General features: G+C 36.8%; 1 protein-coding gene across 1 annotated transcript in view; it reads left to right on the top strand.

Moving 5' to 3' along the window:
• The window catches only part of MCCC2 (methylcrotonyl-CoA carboxylase subunit 2), a 37,265-nt gene that overhangs the window by 5,492 nt on the left and 17,808 nt on the right, over positions 1 to 13,965 (top strand). Inside the window, exons 3-7 of the mRNA XM_058043526.1 lie at positions 1,259 to 1,343; positions 1,606 to 1,707; positions 2,303 to 2,430; positions 4,665 to 4,777; positions 9,718 to 9,831. Of these exons, the coding sequence (XP_057899509.1) occupies positions 1,259 to 1,343; positions 1,606 to 1,707; positions 2,303 to 2,430; positions 4,665 to 4,777; positions 9,718 to 9,831 (542 nt within the window). The remainder of the gene's footprint in view (positions 1 to 1,258; positions 1,344 to 1,605; positions 1,708 to 2,302; positions 2,431 to 4,664; positions 4,778 to 9,717; positions 9,832 to 13,965) is intronic.

Raw genomic sequence — 13,965 nt, 5'->3', positions numbered from 1 at the left:
GGATTGTTATAAAGAAGAAATTAAGAAGAGTTTTCAACTTAAATGCTGCCAAGTGTGTTTCATTGTTAAGGACACTACTTCTCAGAGTGGAGGTTAGTGCAGAGTAGAGTGTCTTGATGTTGGAAGAGGAATGTTCAGTAGAATGGCTACTGGAAGCAAGCATATGTGATGCGCCAAGATGACAAAAGTCTCAGTACGGAAATTATTTTTGCAGCGTCACACAGTGTAAATGAAAGACTTCAGAGGTCTGAGATAGTGTGGTTATGATGTAGTGAGATGTTGAGAACATGGATGAGAGTAGTATCTCTGTGGGTGGATATGAGAGGTTGCTTTTTAAGAAACTTGTACAGAAAGAATTTACAAGATTTAGACTTAGGATGGATATATAGATCTAGTGAACTGGCTGAACTGAAAATAAATTGTGGGCTTTCTGGCATGCCTGACAGGTAGGAAATTATGTGTGTGGTGATCAAGGAAGGAGGTGGGGAAAAGGACTTCAAGGGAGGCTTAGAATCTCTGTTTCAGTTATGTGTAGCTGACAGAGAAATCCTGGAGTCTCAGGAGAAATGTTAGCAAAACATAACATCTTCATTTTGGACAGGGAGACAATTTTAGAGTGATGAGGCGGATCAGTGATCTGTCTACACTGAGAGACAATGTTTGTGTAAGTTGTTACAAAGAGGCTGAGGTGTGTCAACAAATCTTGAAGTATTGAATGACACAAAGCTCTAGAGAGCAAAAGATTTAGGATGACCTCTAGTGAAGAGTTGAAATGAAACAAATATAAACTTGATATTAAATGCTGTATGTCTGAATTCTGCCTACAGTTTTGGCATGGTCTAAGGAAATTAATCTAGATGGTGCTGGGTCATTCAAGAATGCATTCAGTGTAGCTATTATGAATGGTTCTAGGGATTAGTATTTCCTGTAGTTCGACTGATGTGCTTTCTACATGTTTTTGTTTTCTGCGCTTGTGTTTATTGCCAAGCAGTGGGGGAAAGTTTCAGACAACTATGTTTATTAAAATCTTTGCCTCAAGACTAACTGTAAAAAATGAGGTGGAAATAAATAGGTTCTAAAAAACAAGCCTTTTTATCAATACCTTAAATCTGTTTGAAGTAGAAACTATTATTTATTATTAAGGTTCATACTTCAAAAACTGGAACTCATCAGCATTTCCATTCAAAGTTTTAATATAACTGACGATTTATCTTATCTGCGTCCATAGAAAATGTGACAATTTACTGTTGTATCACAGGAGGTGGAGAAAAAGCTCGTAAGCTTCATACATCAAGAGGAAAGTTGTTACCCAGAGAAAGAATTGACAAGCTTATTGATCCTGGGTAGGTGCTTCCTTTTTCTTTTCTTAAACATTTCAGGATGTCTCTTGCAGGTAAATATTGCAACAGGCTTCTTTCCTCTTTAGCTTCCATAAACACTAACATGATGAACACTAAATAACATTATTGAAATTTTACAGAAATGCTCTTTGAAATACTGATTTCCTTTGAAAAAAATCTTTTAAAATTTAACCTTTAAAGTAAGATACAATGGCAGATTGAACTAGTAGTATTTTACCATTTTATTTCATTTGTCATTATTCAGGTCTCCATTTTTGGAGTTCTCCCAGTTTGCTGGTTACCAGTTGTATGGTAATGAAGAGGTACCTGCAGGAGGCATTATCACAGGCATTGGACGAGTATCTGGGTGAGAGATTCCAGTCATCTACATTACTTATGATATGAAAAGGAAGAAGGTATCATTTTATTCAATTTCCAGTATTAGGCTGTTAGTGTTTTTAATGTTTTGTTTCAGACACTCAAAAATCAACAAAATCAGTATCTCAATTTGTTTGGCCATAGCTGAAAGGAAGTGAGGTATTTTATTTTGTTTTTTGTTTGTTGGAGATTTTTAGTTAGTGTATCCCACTAACTAAACAAAACATACATGGAGTTTCAGATGTCCAGTGAAGGAAAGAGAGGAGTGCATTTGGAAAGCTTTAAAAAAATAGCATGGTATTTTAGCCTAAAAATTAGTTTTGCTTACTTAAAGTACCTCCAAGACTGTTCTTGAAGTTAATTATGGTGCTATGCAGGATTATTTTACTCCCTGAAAAAATGGAACAGGACATTATAGTTCTGAGGCTGCTGTTACAATGTGCCCTTGAGTGAAGGCAGGTGAGAAGAGCTCTCTTAGAGCATCAAGGCTTCAAGAGTCCTTGACATGTTGCATTTCTTAACTGACATACATATTTACTCATTAGAAATACTTTTCTCTCTCATAAATTTTTTTTTATTTTTAGGACGGAATGCTTGATTGTTGCTAATGATGCAACTGTCAAAGGTGGTACCTATTATCCCATCACTGTTAAAAAACATTTACGTGCTCAAGAAATTGCAATGCAAAATCATCTCCCTTGCCTTTATTTGGGTAAGTCCCATTGCAGAAATAGCCAAGGTCCAGTGTTAAGGGCAGCTGATGTGTCTGCAGATCTGACTAACCAGCAGTGTGTTTGAAGCACACCTATTCAAATGCATTTTCATCCATACTGTATTATCTTTACAGAGGGTTGGCACATCTTAACAGGGGGGTGTGTACACTCCTGCTATAGGGCTGGCTTCATAAAATACAGATGCAACTGTTAACACTGTATCACTTCTTTCTGTCATGGATAAGCAACATTTCCTGTGGACTCATCCAATCAATTCAAATTACATCCTCCACCAGAACGTACTTTTTTTTTTTAACTGTATCTGTATGAGAAAACATCCCAAGGAAATAAAAATAATAAGAGTGATAAAATTTCAAAAGTATTTTGGATTAGTAAATTTTTAGGATTTGGGATGAATTTTTTGAAGCAGATATTTAATTGTATTTTATTTTTCATTTTGAGTTTAGCCTATTAGATCAGTATTTAGCCAGATCTTCATGTAAGTTTTACTTACATATGCTTTTATTATAAAAGATGAACAGAGTGACAGATATCTGTAATGTATTACTGATAGTGTTTTCTTATATGGTTTTATACAAATACCCAGTCTAATGACTTCTGAACCTATTAGCCAGTTTCAGTCAGCTTCGATAGAAAGTTGTAAGAAAGTGTGTATTCCTGTGGGTTTTGTGTATGTCAGCATCAGAGGAGAAAGACCTTCTACTCCATTTTAAAAAATAGGGCAGGTTATTCCTTGTCTGTTCAGCTTAGTTTAGCGACTTAAATATCAGCTGTTTGCCAGTCTGGATGCTTGCACTAGTTAAATAGTCAACATAAATACAGGTTCTGGCCAGCCCAAGTGTTTGAAGTTTCTTGCCCTGCTGATAAGTCAAACATGTGAATAACACCAATAGAAGGATTAGGAGAAGTGTGAACTTGAAACTGGTGGTGAGATGGATACAGGGACAGTGTGGGTGTAGATTTTGTGGGATTGCTATAGAAAGAGTCCTGAAGGGAAGGAGAGGACTAAATTTGATTTTAGTTTTTAAAAAAACAGAAGAAACTTAGCTTTGCTGTTTGCGAAACAGCTCTTACTGTTTTTTTCATCTGAGTTACGAGCAAATTCTGTCTGTTCAGAGAAGTCTTTTTTAGTGAGTATCAGTGAGCAATTGTGGGTGATTCTACTCTTTTAAGGTCTTTTGGAATGAGGAACCGTGGGGCACAGCTATGCCTTTGAAAGAAAAGTTTAGGGGTTTTATTCCGTCTTGAGAGGTATAATCCTTGAATGAACAATGTCATTCATATCTGGTGAGTTACTTTAGCCTTGCAGTTTCTGTACCTGGGCTTATTCCAGTTGATTTGAACAATGTGATAAAAGGGAGTGCTTTGTAGTCAGCACTGTGCTGCCTGTGTAATTTTCATGTTGTTTGAACTGCCTTTTCCACCAGTGATAACAGCTGCCTAGTTGCTAATTCTCATGTGGACATCTAGTGCCATTTGTCACTGAGTCAGTCACTGGTGTGGACATTTTCTTTTGGCTGCAGTCATGTAGGACGAGAGTATGCATACAGACTGGTGGTTGTACATAAAAATAAATTGCCAGGAGCCAGAATTCTCAGAGATGCTTTATCTCCATGTGCATTTCTTCATAGTCTTCTGTCCTTCTTTGGATACCTCTCGTGACAGGTTGTATTTTCATTAATTGGGAGCAGAGAGGTAGCTGCTATTGGAGACCTGTGAGCAGGAGGGTGTATCCTGAGGCAAGGGCACATAGTAAATGAATCATCTTAAAGTTAGTTTAATGTCTTTGTTGTGAAGTTTAATCAAGCTATGAAAGAACAGAGGCAGCACCTTTTGAACTCAGTGGTGATTAGCTCTGCCTTTTTCTGGAGCTTGTGACAGAATTGTAATAGAATAGTTGAGTTAAAATTGTACATTAATAGTGTTCTTAGTTTGCAGCAAGATGAGTTTGTTTGAGGAGGTATGGTTGCATCTTTAAGCGTCTCTGAGTTTATTTTCTATGAAAATTATTGGGATGGATGTTATTTTGGAGAGAGCTGTTTACTGTTTTTCTTCTTTATTTTTCCAAAAAGAATGTGCTATTATACCTACATTCGTGGAAATACATACACAGTGATAGTAACTGCTGTATAGTTTAGGTAACGTGCAGATGCTATACCAACAAGTATGTAACGCTGTTCAAAACATGCTAATATAATTCGATTCATTCTAGTTGATTCAGGAGGAGCAAATTTACCACGGCAAGCAGAAGTATTTCCAGATCGAGATCATTTTGGCCGTATTTTCTATAATCAAGCAGTCATGTCCTCACAAGGAATTCCACAGGTAATTTGCTTTTATCTAAGAATTAATGTACTAAATAGTTTTTATGCCTGCTGCCTTTACCTCTTTCCAAGGCTTGTGCCCATGTTTTGTTTCTGATTGCATTGTGTTGTGCTAACCTGATGGCCCAGTCTGGGGCTTGGAAGCACTGTAAATACAGTAACTGTCCACAAAAATTCATTATAGTTTTGAGAAACTGTCTACTTTCTTATTCTTAGTGTTAATGATTTGACCTGCCTGCTCCTGTCTGGGAGTAGGAGAGAAATGGACTTGAGAATGGTTTGTGGGGCCATATGAGAAAGCCCTAGAAAATCTCTTGGGACAGTTCTGCATCAGCACTGCAAAGGTGAGGACCCCCTTGAGGATGGCTAATAAATGAGACATATTTTCCACTAACAGGGGTATGTGTATAAATCCATTTTATACCCTGATGTGTTTTATGCTGAAGCGGCCCTAATAATAAGGTTATTTTCTAATGCGTTAATGATGCACAGAATTACTGTTAGTCACAGTTTCTGGATTTAGAAGTGCTTTTGTGTCATGGTTCACTCAGTAATACATAGGGATTGTCTTTTTGATGCAGGTGGTGTGCTAGGGAAGGAAAACTACATATTTTGCTGAATCTATTACTCATGAAGAATGTAAAACATTTGAGGATTGCTGATGGGCAGCTATGGCTGCAGTGACAGTGAAGGGCAGGATGTACAGTCCCAATGGAGTTGAGAAAGACAGGTAACAGAATAAAGACTCAAAGGGACTTGTTAGCAGGGACCTGTGAGAAGCTGCCAGGGAGAGTGGAAAAATCCATGATCTTTGAAGATAACCTACTGCAAATAAAGGAACACTACAGAAGAGCAAACAACTGGGTAATTGACAGCCTACAGAATTGCTGTCTACTCGGTCACTCCCTACCTCTTTGTATGGTTTTGTAGCCCTCTCTTATACTGGCCTTATACTCCCTTTTGCAGACCAAAAAATTCAAGCTTTCTTAGCTGTTCTTCCTGCAGTGTTCCACACCTTTGATGGTCCTAGTTCATCTTCTTTTCCCAATCTTACTGTATTTTTTTAAGTATGAAGAAGACAGACTGCACCAAAGGTCCTTAAAACAAGTCAAAAAAGCAAATTGTATGGAACTTCTTAGAACTACCAGTTCTGAACACCAGTTCTCAGAACTAGTCTTTTTTTTTCGTTGACCAGAAGGGAGAGCAGACAGCTTCCTCATTTAGCACTGAGGCACAGCAAAATTAATTTGAACTGAAGAACTCTTTCACTTTACCGGGGAAAGTATATACAACCTTCCAACAAAACAATATATCAATAGAAGAAATAAAGACATTGTTTGAAACCTGAATTCTTTATGGGCATCTGCAAGTGGTCAGAGCAAAAAGAAGTTATGGTCATAAATCCAGGTTCTCTTTAAGACTTGTGATCTATACAATCCTGACAGATTAATCTATGGCTAATTACAGTAAGAGCTGAGGAATGCAGAACATTAAAAATTATTGAACCTCTGTTTTCTATACAGTGAGAAGAGCAAAATCTATTCTGAGTGAGAAACAGGTCACACATACTGTGGAACTTGTGATGACAGTATTTATTTTCAAGAAAAAGTTCTCTACCACACTTTGAAACCCTGAAAAAGCTGGTCATTATCCTAGCAAAGGGCTGGGATACAGTTTAATTTATGGGTGCCTGCAGTGGGCCATGAGGTTCTTGCAAGTTATATGTCACAGCAGTTATTTCACTCCGTGTTGTCTGAGACTGGGCTGTCACACAACCAGAGCCCATGGCAGTGCTATGACACAAATGCCACCATAATACCATTATTCAGTGTTCTTTTTCAGAAGGAATAAAACCCTTGAGAGACGATTGTTGCTGGATTCTGCTGCCCTGAGGCTCAGGGGGACACAATTCCAGCCCCTCACAAAAGAGACTCCACTGAGGCCTTGGGCAGGGTTTTTTTTTTTTCTGGGGGAAGGAGTTAGTAGAAGCCAGTACTTCGAGGGTGAAGCAGATGCACCAGTTAAGGATACTGTGTTCAGTCTGACTCCTTACATGACAGATACTGGCTCCGCAGGATTTCTGAGGAAACTGCCTGTGTTACCTTGATACCTTTTTGGCACATTTTGGAAGCAAGTAAGAGTTCAAATCTTCAACCATCTTTTACTCTTCCAAAGAATCCCACAGTCCATTGTCTCTATAAAAATCCAAGGCTGAAGATTCCAACAATGCACTAAATCTCTTTAGGAAGTATGACATAATTTACCTTCTGCAGTTCTTTCCTACAGTAGAAGTAGACCGCTTGTAGTGATTAGGTAGGTCTCTAGAGAAAAGCAGTGTTTAGTTAGAACAAAAATACTTTAGAGAAAAATACAGTTTGTAATCATGTAAGACTCCCTGGTAGACCTAGATTGGTGCTAGTGTTTTTTTGGAACAGCAAATGCCAAAGGAGTGATGTTTTGCTGAATTATCTTTTTTGGAGAAATTTTGGAAAACCTTATTTTTCCTAGAGAGTTCAGTCGTGATCTGCTTTGAGTAATGATTTTCAGATGTTATGTCAAGGATAGATGTGTATACCCAGCTTGCAAGGCTGAAATTACTGATCTTGGACAGGACCTTTCGAGAAATGCTTGACCCTACAGTCATGCTCTTGTTTCCAGCATATCTTGAAATGTATTTTACATACTTGTAAAGTGGCATTAAAAGGTTAAATTTGTTTTTCTTTACCATATGGTGTTGTATTAGGAGTAATTGTATTCATATACAATAAGAATTAAATATAAGAAATATTTGTCTTTTATTAAAACACTTTTCTGTTTGTTATGACACTGATGAAAGTTAAATTTTCCACGTATGACACTGATGAATGTTTATTTGTCTTTAAATATTTATGGAAGACTGAGAAAAATGTTTTACTGAAGCAATTCCTTTATTTAAAAGGATGTGATAAGGGTGCATTTTGTTTGGGAGATGTATCTGCTTGGTTTTATTTCAAAGAGGCACTGTTAATGTTCGTAAATCTATTATTAGTCCTGTGCTAACAGATTGTGGTAGCTAGAACCATCTTCCCTGTCTGAGAACATGATTCTTTGGAAGATGGGATTAGGAAATTATGCTCTTTCTGATGTCCACTCTGGTCAATTCTTCTGAGATAGGAGTCTGGATATTATTAGTTTGCTACCTGATGATCTGTGCTGTGGCTTGCTTGAAGCTCTGTTCATCAGTTCATCAGTTCTTCTCAGTTTGGCCCTCAAAGTGCTTGCTTTTTTCCCCCTCTTTTGTTTTCTAGTTGCTGATATGCTTTTAATTTCCCCCTCCAGTTTTACCTGTGACTAATTTATTATTCACCCACCACAGCTTAAATTATGTTGTTGTCTATATGGGTGTGAATCAGAAAGCTGTGATTAGCTCCTCATTAGCTGCTTCCCGAGCTCTCTGACACTCATATGCTGCATGCATGCGATGGGGGATGGATCACTGGATATGAAATAGTATAGTGTATGTGCACTCAGGACTGTTGACTGTTATTGAACACATCAATAATTTCTTTGCAGCAATTTAAAAAATTAAATCAGGAGGTAGGACATTATTTGGAAATTTGACAAGTTTTAATAAGTAGGTTTTATTTTTTCCAGTAGATACATATTCCAGTTTTTATGTTGGAAAAAATTAACAACTGAGTTAAAGTTTAAATGCAGGCACATTTTCTCAGTGTGAGCATGGTAAAATTAAGAATTGGAAAAAACCACAAATCCTAGAGAAAAAAATGAAATAAACTTATTTACACCAAGTTTCTCCCATTTTTAGAGACTTAGGTTATTTTTGAATTTGCCCCGAGTTTTTTATTAAATGCACAAGAGAAGTACTGTAGATTAATCATGTGACTCTGAATATATATGGTTTTACAATCCTGAAAACTGTTTGCTGAAAAGGCTGTTTGATTTGATGACAGCAGATTGACGTATTTCATGTAGTCCTTCTTTAGATGTGCATAATGTGATTTAGAAGTTTTATTTTTCTATGCAGTGTTTTCTTCTTCTAAATTATCGTGTAACACTAATTGTTGTCACCTTGGAAATATCTTGAAACAAACTTAAAATAAAATAATGTTGTTTTCCAAGTTTTTTTTTAGTGGTGATGTGTGTGTATATGTGTGGTTGTGAAAGAAAGTGTTTGCCTTTTTCATATGAGTATTCCTTTTCTTCTGCTCTGCAAGTGTCTTGAAAGGATCTTTGAAGATGCTCCTATGAAGGAGAAATTAAGAAACTTCCCTTCCATGATTGTCTACAGTTACAGTATTCATCATATCTGGGATCAAGTTAATTTTGTAAATGTATCACCAAGGTATTACTGGTAGAAAATGTTCACTGACTAGGTGTTCATCTCAAAATTAGGCAAAAGGATGAAGCAGGAATTATTCATGTTGAAGCCTATAATGAGATGCTCAACACATCTCTAAAGGGCAAAATTAATTAGTTGATCCATTGAAGACCTGAAGTAGCATAATAGGAGACGGGAGAAATTTCCTTCAAAGGATGTTAACATTGGTGCAATTATGCCAATAAACAGTAATGGAAGCCCTGACTTAAGTGTAAACACCAGGAGAAACCTATACGTTTTAACCTTTAGTGTTCATGAGTAAAACCAAATTCCATGGTAGAATGTGTGTCTCTTGAAACATATCACGTACCTAGATCATGGTACTTCATATTTGAGTTTTCCAGCAGGGTAGTCTGAAGATCATAGTTCAACAGACTGTTGAAAATGGAAGATTTCTTATTTTTAAAAGAAATGCTAAAATATAAGAAAAGTTTGCTCTCTTAGACAGAAATAATCTTGCAGTGCTGTCCAATGACCTGTATTAAAATACATAATATAATCTGACTTTGCTATTTTTAAGGGTTGGACAGTTCATTAACTTGTCCTTTTTGTTTTTCTGATAGATAGCAGTAGTCATGGGATCCTGTACAGCAGGAGGAGCATACGTACCTGCAATGGCTGATGAAAGTATTATTGTTGGGAAACAGGGAACAATATTCCTGGGAGGGCCACCACTGGTAAGGATACAGAAGTTTCTAGTGACTGGCCTCTCTCCTCCCCTCCCCCCCAAATCATGCTGCGATAATTGTACACCTGAAACAACTGACTCATTTCTTGGTGAGATATTTCTAGATACTCTGTAGATTAGATTGTGTTTTTAAGTAAGTCTGAATGTTTCTATCCTAAATCAAATCTCTTCAGTTCATTAGAGGTATATAGATTTAAATCAGACTGTGCCCAGGTGTTTTTATAGTACTGTTTTTAGATTGCTGTGCACATTTTAAATAATAAAAATTGTTTCTATATTCAATTATGTACTCTCTAGGTTTGACACAAAATTTGAAAAATCCACAACCATGTGTATTGTATCTCAAAGTTAAAATCAAAGATAAAAGAGCTTCTGAAGCAGGACTGGTCTGCTGTATTTTTATGTCAGTTTACTGCCAAAGGAGGCATGCTTACAGTGGAGTTTGTCCTAGTTCTCTCTCTCTCCTTCCATTCCTTCTGTCCTTCCATCCTTCCTTCCTTTCTTCCTTCCTTCTTTCCTGCCGTCCTTTGTAAGGAAATTGTTTCTAAGGGAACTGACCTGACGATTTCCTGTGAATTAAACCTTGCATTTTTGTGGAACTCATAGTGAAATTTGTGACTGTGAAGTACTACAATGTAAGAGAGCTTTAAAATTACAGTAGCTTGGCAGAACAAAAGGAATGCTTGAATATGGCTTGTTATTTTAGACATAACTGTATGTCCTAGTCTAGGCTCAGTTCTATATGAATACAAATAATAATACTATAATGTCAGTCTTTTGCTGACAAAGATTATTCTATTTAGCACAAGCTTTATGAGACTAAAAATGAATTTTTAGTATTAAATGTTAGTGCTAGACCTAATGGAGCATCATTCATCACAACTATTCAAGTCTCAATAAAATGTGGCTGGATAAACTTGCTATTTTAAAATAGTCAAATATGTGCCAAATTTACTGTACAAGCTGGTCTGAGGCAGCACGATGGCTTTGTTTTGGTTACAGTCTTTTGGGAACTTTAAGGTGTGCTTCCTGTGACAAAGCCAAATGTAAATCTAATGTCTCTCAAGGGTCCTTCCATCTAAAGCATGCCGAAGTGGAGAAATTGCTTTGTAACAGCATTGCTAATGAAGATACTGCTTCATTGATTTCTCTTGTAACAGAGGAGGCAAAGTCTCTTGGAAGTCACTTCCTTCAACACTTAAAATACTAGGAAAATGTGGTGTGTCCCATTAAACTGTGGGAAAACAACCACTGACAGATTGATTTGTTGATTGGTTCCTAAGGCAGGATTGTGTTACTCTCAAAAGTATTAAGGACTCATCCTTCAATGTGATTTAGTGTTTATCTGTATAGCTTTTCTCTCATTTCCACAGCATATTTTTGCATTGCTTTCTTTTCCTTTAGAATGAATTTTTCCCTGTTGCATCATCTTGTTTATAAAAGTAGATTTGGCATTTTATACTTCTTTCAAAGTTCAGTGTATAGATGGCTTTTAAATTCTTGTGCAGTTAAAAAAAATAAAAAAAGGAAGAAAAAATCTGAAATCCTTTCAGAATTTAACTGGCATATGGAAAACAGGGGCATGGGACTCGCATCTAGAGTAGAAGGATACTTTGTTCCCCACCCTAGTAAAAAAGACATTTAGTTTGAAGTAATTTATTATTTTAGTGGAGACTTTCCAAGTTGATAAGAAGAACAAAGTAATCAGGAAAAGCAGATTAAGTAATGAATAGCAACTGTGCAATGTAATGGTAATTTATTTACTGCTCATTAGGATTTTGTTGTTAGACATTTGACAGTAATTGTTTTAAATGTCCTGTCTAGGTTTCTGTTCTTTTTTATCTTGTTTGTACTAGTATTTTTCCACTTGTTTTTAGGTAAACATAGACAAATCATCCTCAAAATTAAGTAATTCTCTATAAATACATCACTGTAATTTAGATATTTGGAGTTTCTTGCTGAAAGTGGCATATGCATGAAGGAATATACTATTTGAGAATATTAGTTGAGTGAGTAACATGTAATTTGTACGTCTTTCCTTTGAGATAAGAAAACTAGTGTGATGAAAGACATGAACTTTGTTCATCAGAGTGTTAGTAGGTTCATTACTGTAACTAGCAGTAACTTCCCTGGTTGCAGGAACGCCTGAGCTGTTCAAGTACAAACCTTTTTAGAAGGTTTTCAGTAAGACATCTAATACCCAGTGTGACCCAGAAAACTGGATTGGAAGATTAAAAAAAGAGAACCAGATGCTTGTTCTCTGGGAATGGTCATCATTTAGATCATATGTGTATGCCACTGAGATGTAGCTCATGAGACTTTTGCCAGGATAGACATCTGGAAAAGGATGACCTGAGACAGGCCTCAAGGGGAGGACTTGACTAGGGAAGTCAGTGACTGCAGAAGTGTTGTGAAGTTAAAAAGTTTTTAAATCTTTCCCCATTTCCAGAGGAAGATTTCACAACTATCCTCCAATATTATTTGTTTCTTAGCAACCTGCAGATGTAATGATCCTTATCTTTGTGCGTATATGTCAAACTTTATTATCTCCACCTGTCAGCCTTTCTGTTCTCTAGAGCTTTTCATATTCTCACTGAAAATGTTCTACTTGCCTACTTCTAAGCTTCAAAACTACTTCAGACTCCCACAGAAACACCCATTCCATGCTGTAGCAGATATTGTAGCTGTTATTGAGTAAGCTCTGTTCCCCATAACATCTTTCCTATATGAAGGAAATTGGATTGGATTTTATTGCTTACCTGCCTAAAACAAAACATCCTGAGGAAGTGAAAAAAGAAATATCCCTGATGTTACTTATAATTAGTCTTGAGATGTGTACAATAAAAAAAAAAATAATCTGAATTGTAGGTACAGTCCACCATCTAAAATGGAAGTTTTCTTGGCCTCCTTTTTTGGAAAGGTGAGAAGTAATGACTTCATAAACAGACAGATCTCAATAGAAGAGGACAAGTGTCACAGTAGCAGTAATATTCAGGGCCATTCTTCTGCATTTTCTCAAGTGGAATATCTGTATCCTCATCTTTGGCAGCACTGCTTGGTAGTTCAGGCTGTCATGTAAATCTATAGGCTCTTGTTCCAGCAACTTCTGATTCTTCCTTCCTGAGGTAAAATTTGCTACTTTCTGTGCTCAAAGGTGAAAAAGTCTGGTAAAAATAGGGAATAAGTTTTTCAAATTCATGTGCATTTATGTACTGGGGAGTTTACTGCATGTTGGCCTCATCTGTTATGAGGAAAATAAGTATTGTAGCTAAAATTTACGTTTATAGCTTTCAATAATTTATAGCTGAAGTAGCTTGAGCAGGTGTTTCTTAGGAAATGCCCAGATATATTTTTGAGACTCTTACTTGCAGTCTGTTAGAATTTAAAGACCTTTAAGGTAATTTCAACCACTAAGTAATTTTAACTGTTACTTAAACTCTACAGTTTGTAGAATGCTCTGCTCCACTACCATATCTGGAAAGGTGATGAAGCATATATACTAGTTCTCACCTACTATGACAGGGTAAGACACATTTGGGCTGCAGGGTGCAGCTCTGAGCACTCCAGAATGAGCCTGAATGAGCCAGTGAAAATCCATTAAGATGATGGAGTGGAGCATCTGCAAAATTAAGAGGGTGTGAGAGAGATGAGACTCTTCAATCTGGTGAGTTGTAGGGCAAATCTATCCACAGCTTGCAAGGGGGAGTAAAGATAGCAGAGCCAAGCTATTTGTTGGTACCCTGTGGTAGGTCAGGAGACTGCCAGGCAGAAACTGAAATACAGGAAGTTTTTTTTAGTTGTAAGAAAATATTTGCTGTAAGGCTGGTCATGCCAAACCAAGTTGTCCAGAGAGTTTGTGGAATCCTTTCTTGAGCTATTCAAAACTCATGGTCATTAGCAACCTTCTCTGGTTGACCCTGCTTTGCAATCTCACATGGTGGCAGACAGGCCTCAGCTCCAATATTGTGATTTGGAGAACGAAAACTTCACCTCTCCGGAAAAATAAAATGGCTTTTTTTGTAAAATATCTTGAAATTAATCTCTGGATTTCTGTGCCAATGGAAATGATTGCACCATTCAGCTTTGTGCGAAGTTCTGCAGTAGTTAATAGTTTGTTATAACT

Source organism: Melospiza georgiana, chromosome Z, assembly GCF_028018845.1.
Source record: "Melospiza georgiana isolate bMelGeo1 chromosome Z, bMelGeo1.pri, whole genome shotgun sequence".
Lineage (NCBI taxonomy): Eukaryota > Metazoa > Chordata > Aves > Passeriformes > Passerellidae > Melospiza > Melospiza georgiana.
This window is presented reverse-complemented; position numbering and strand designations above follow the sequence as displayed.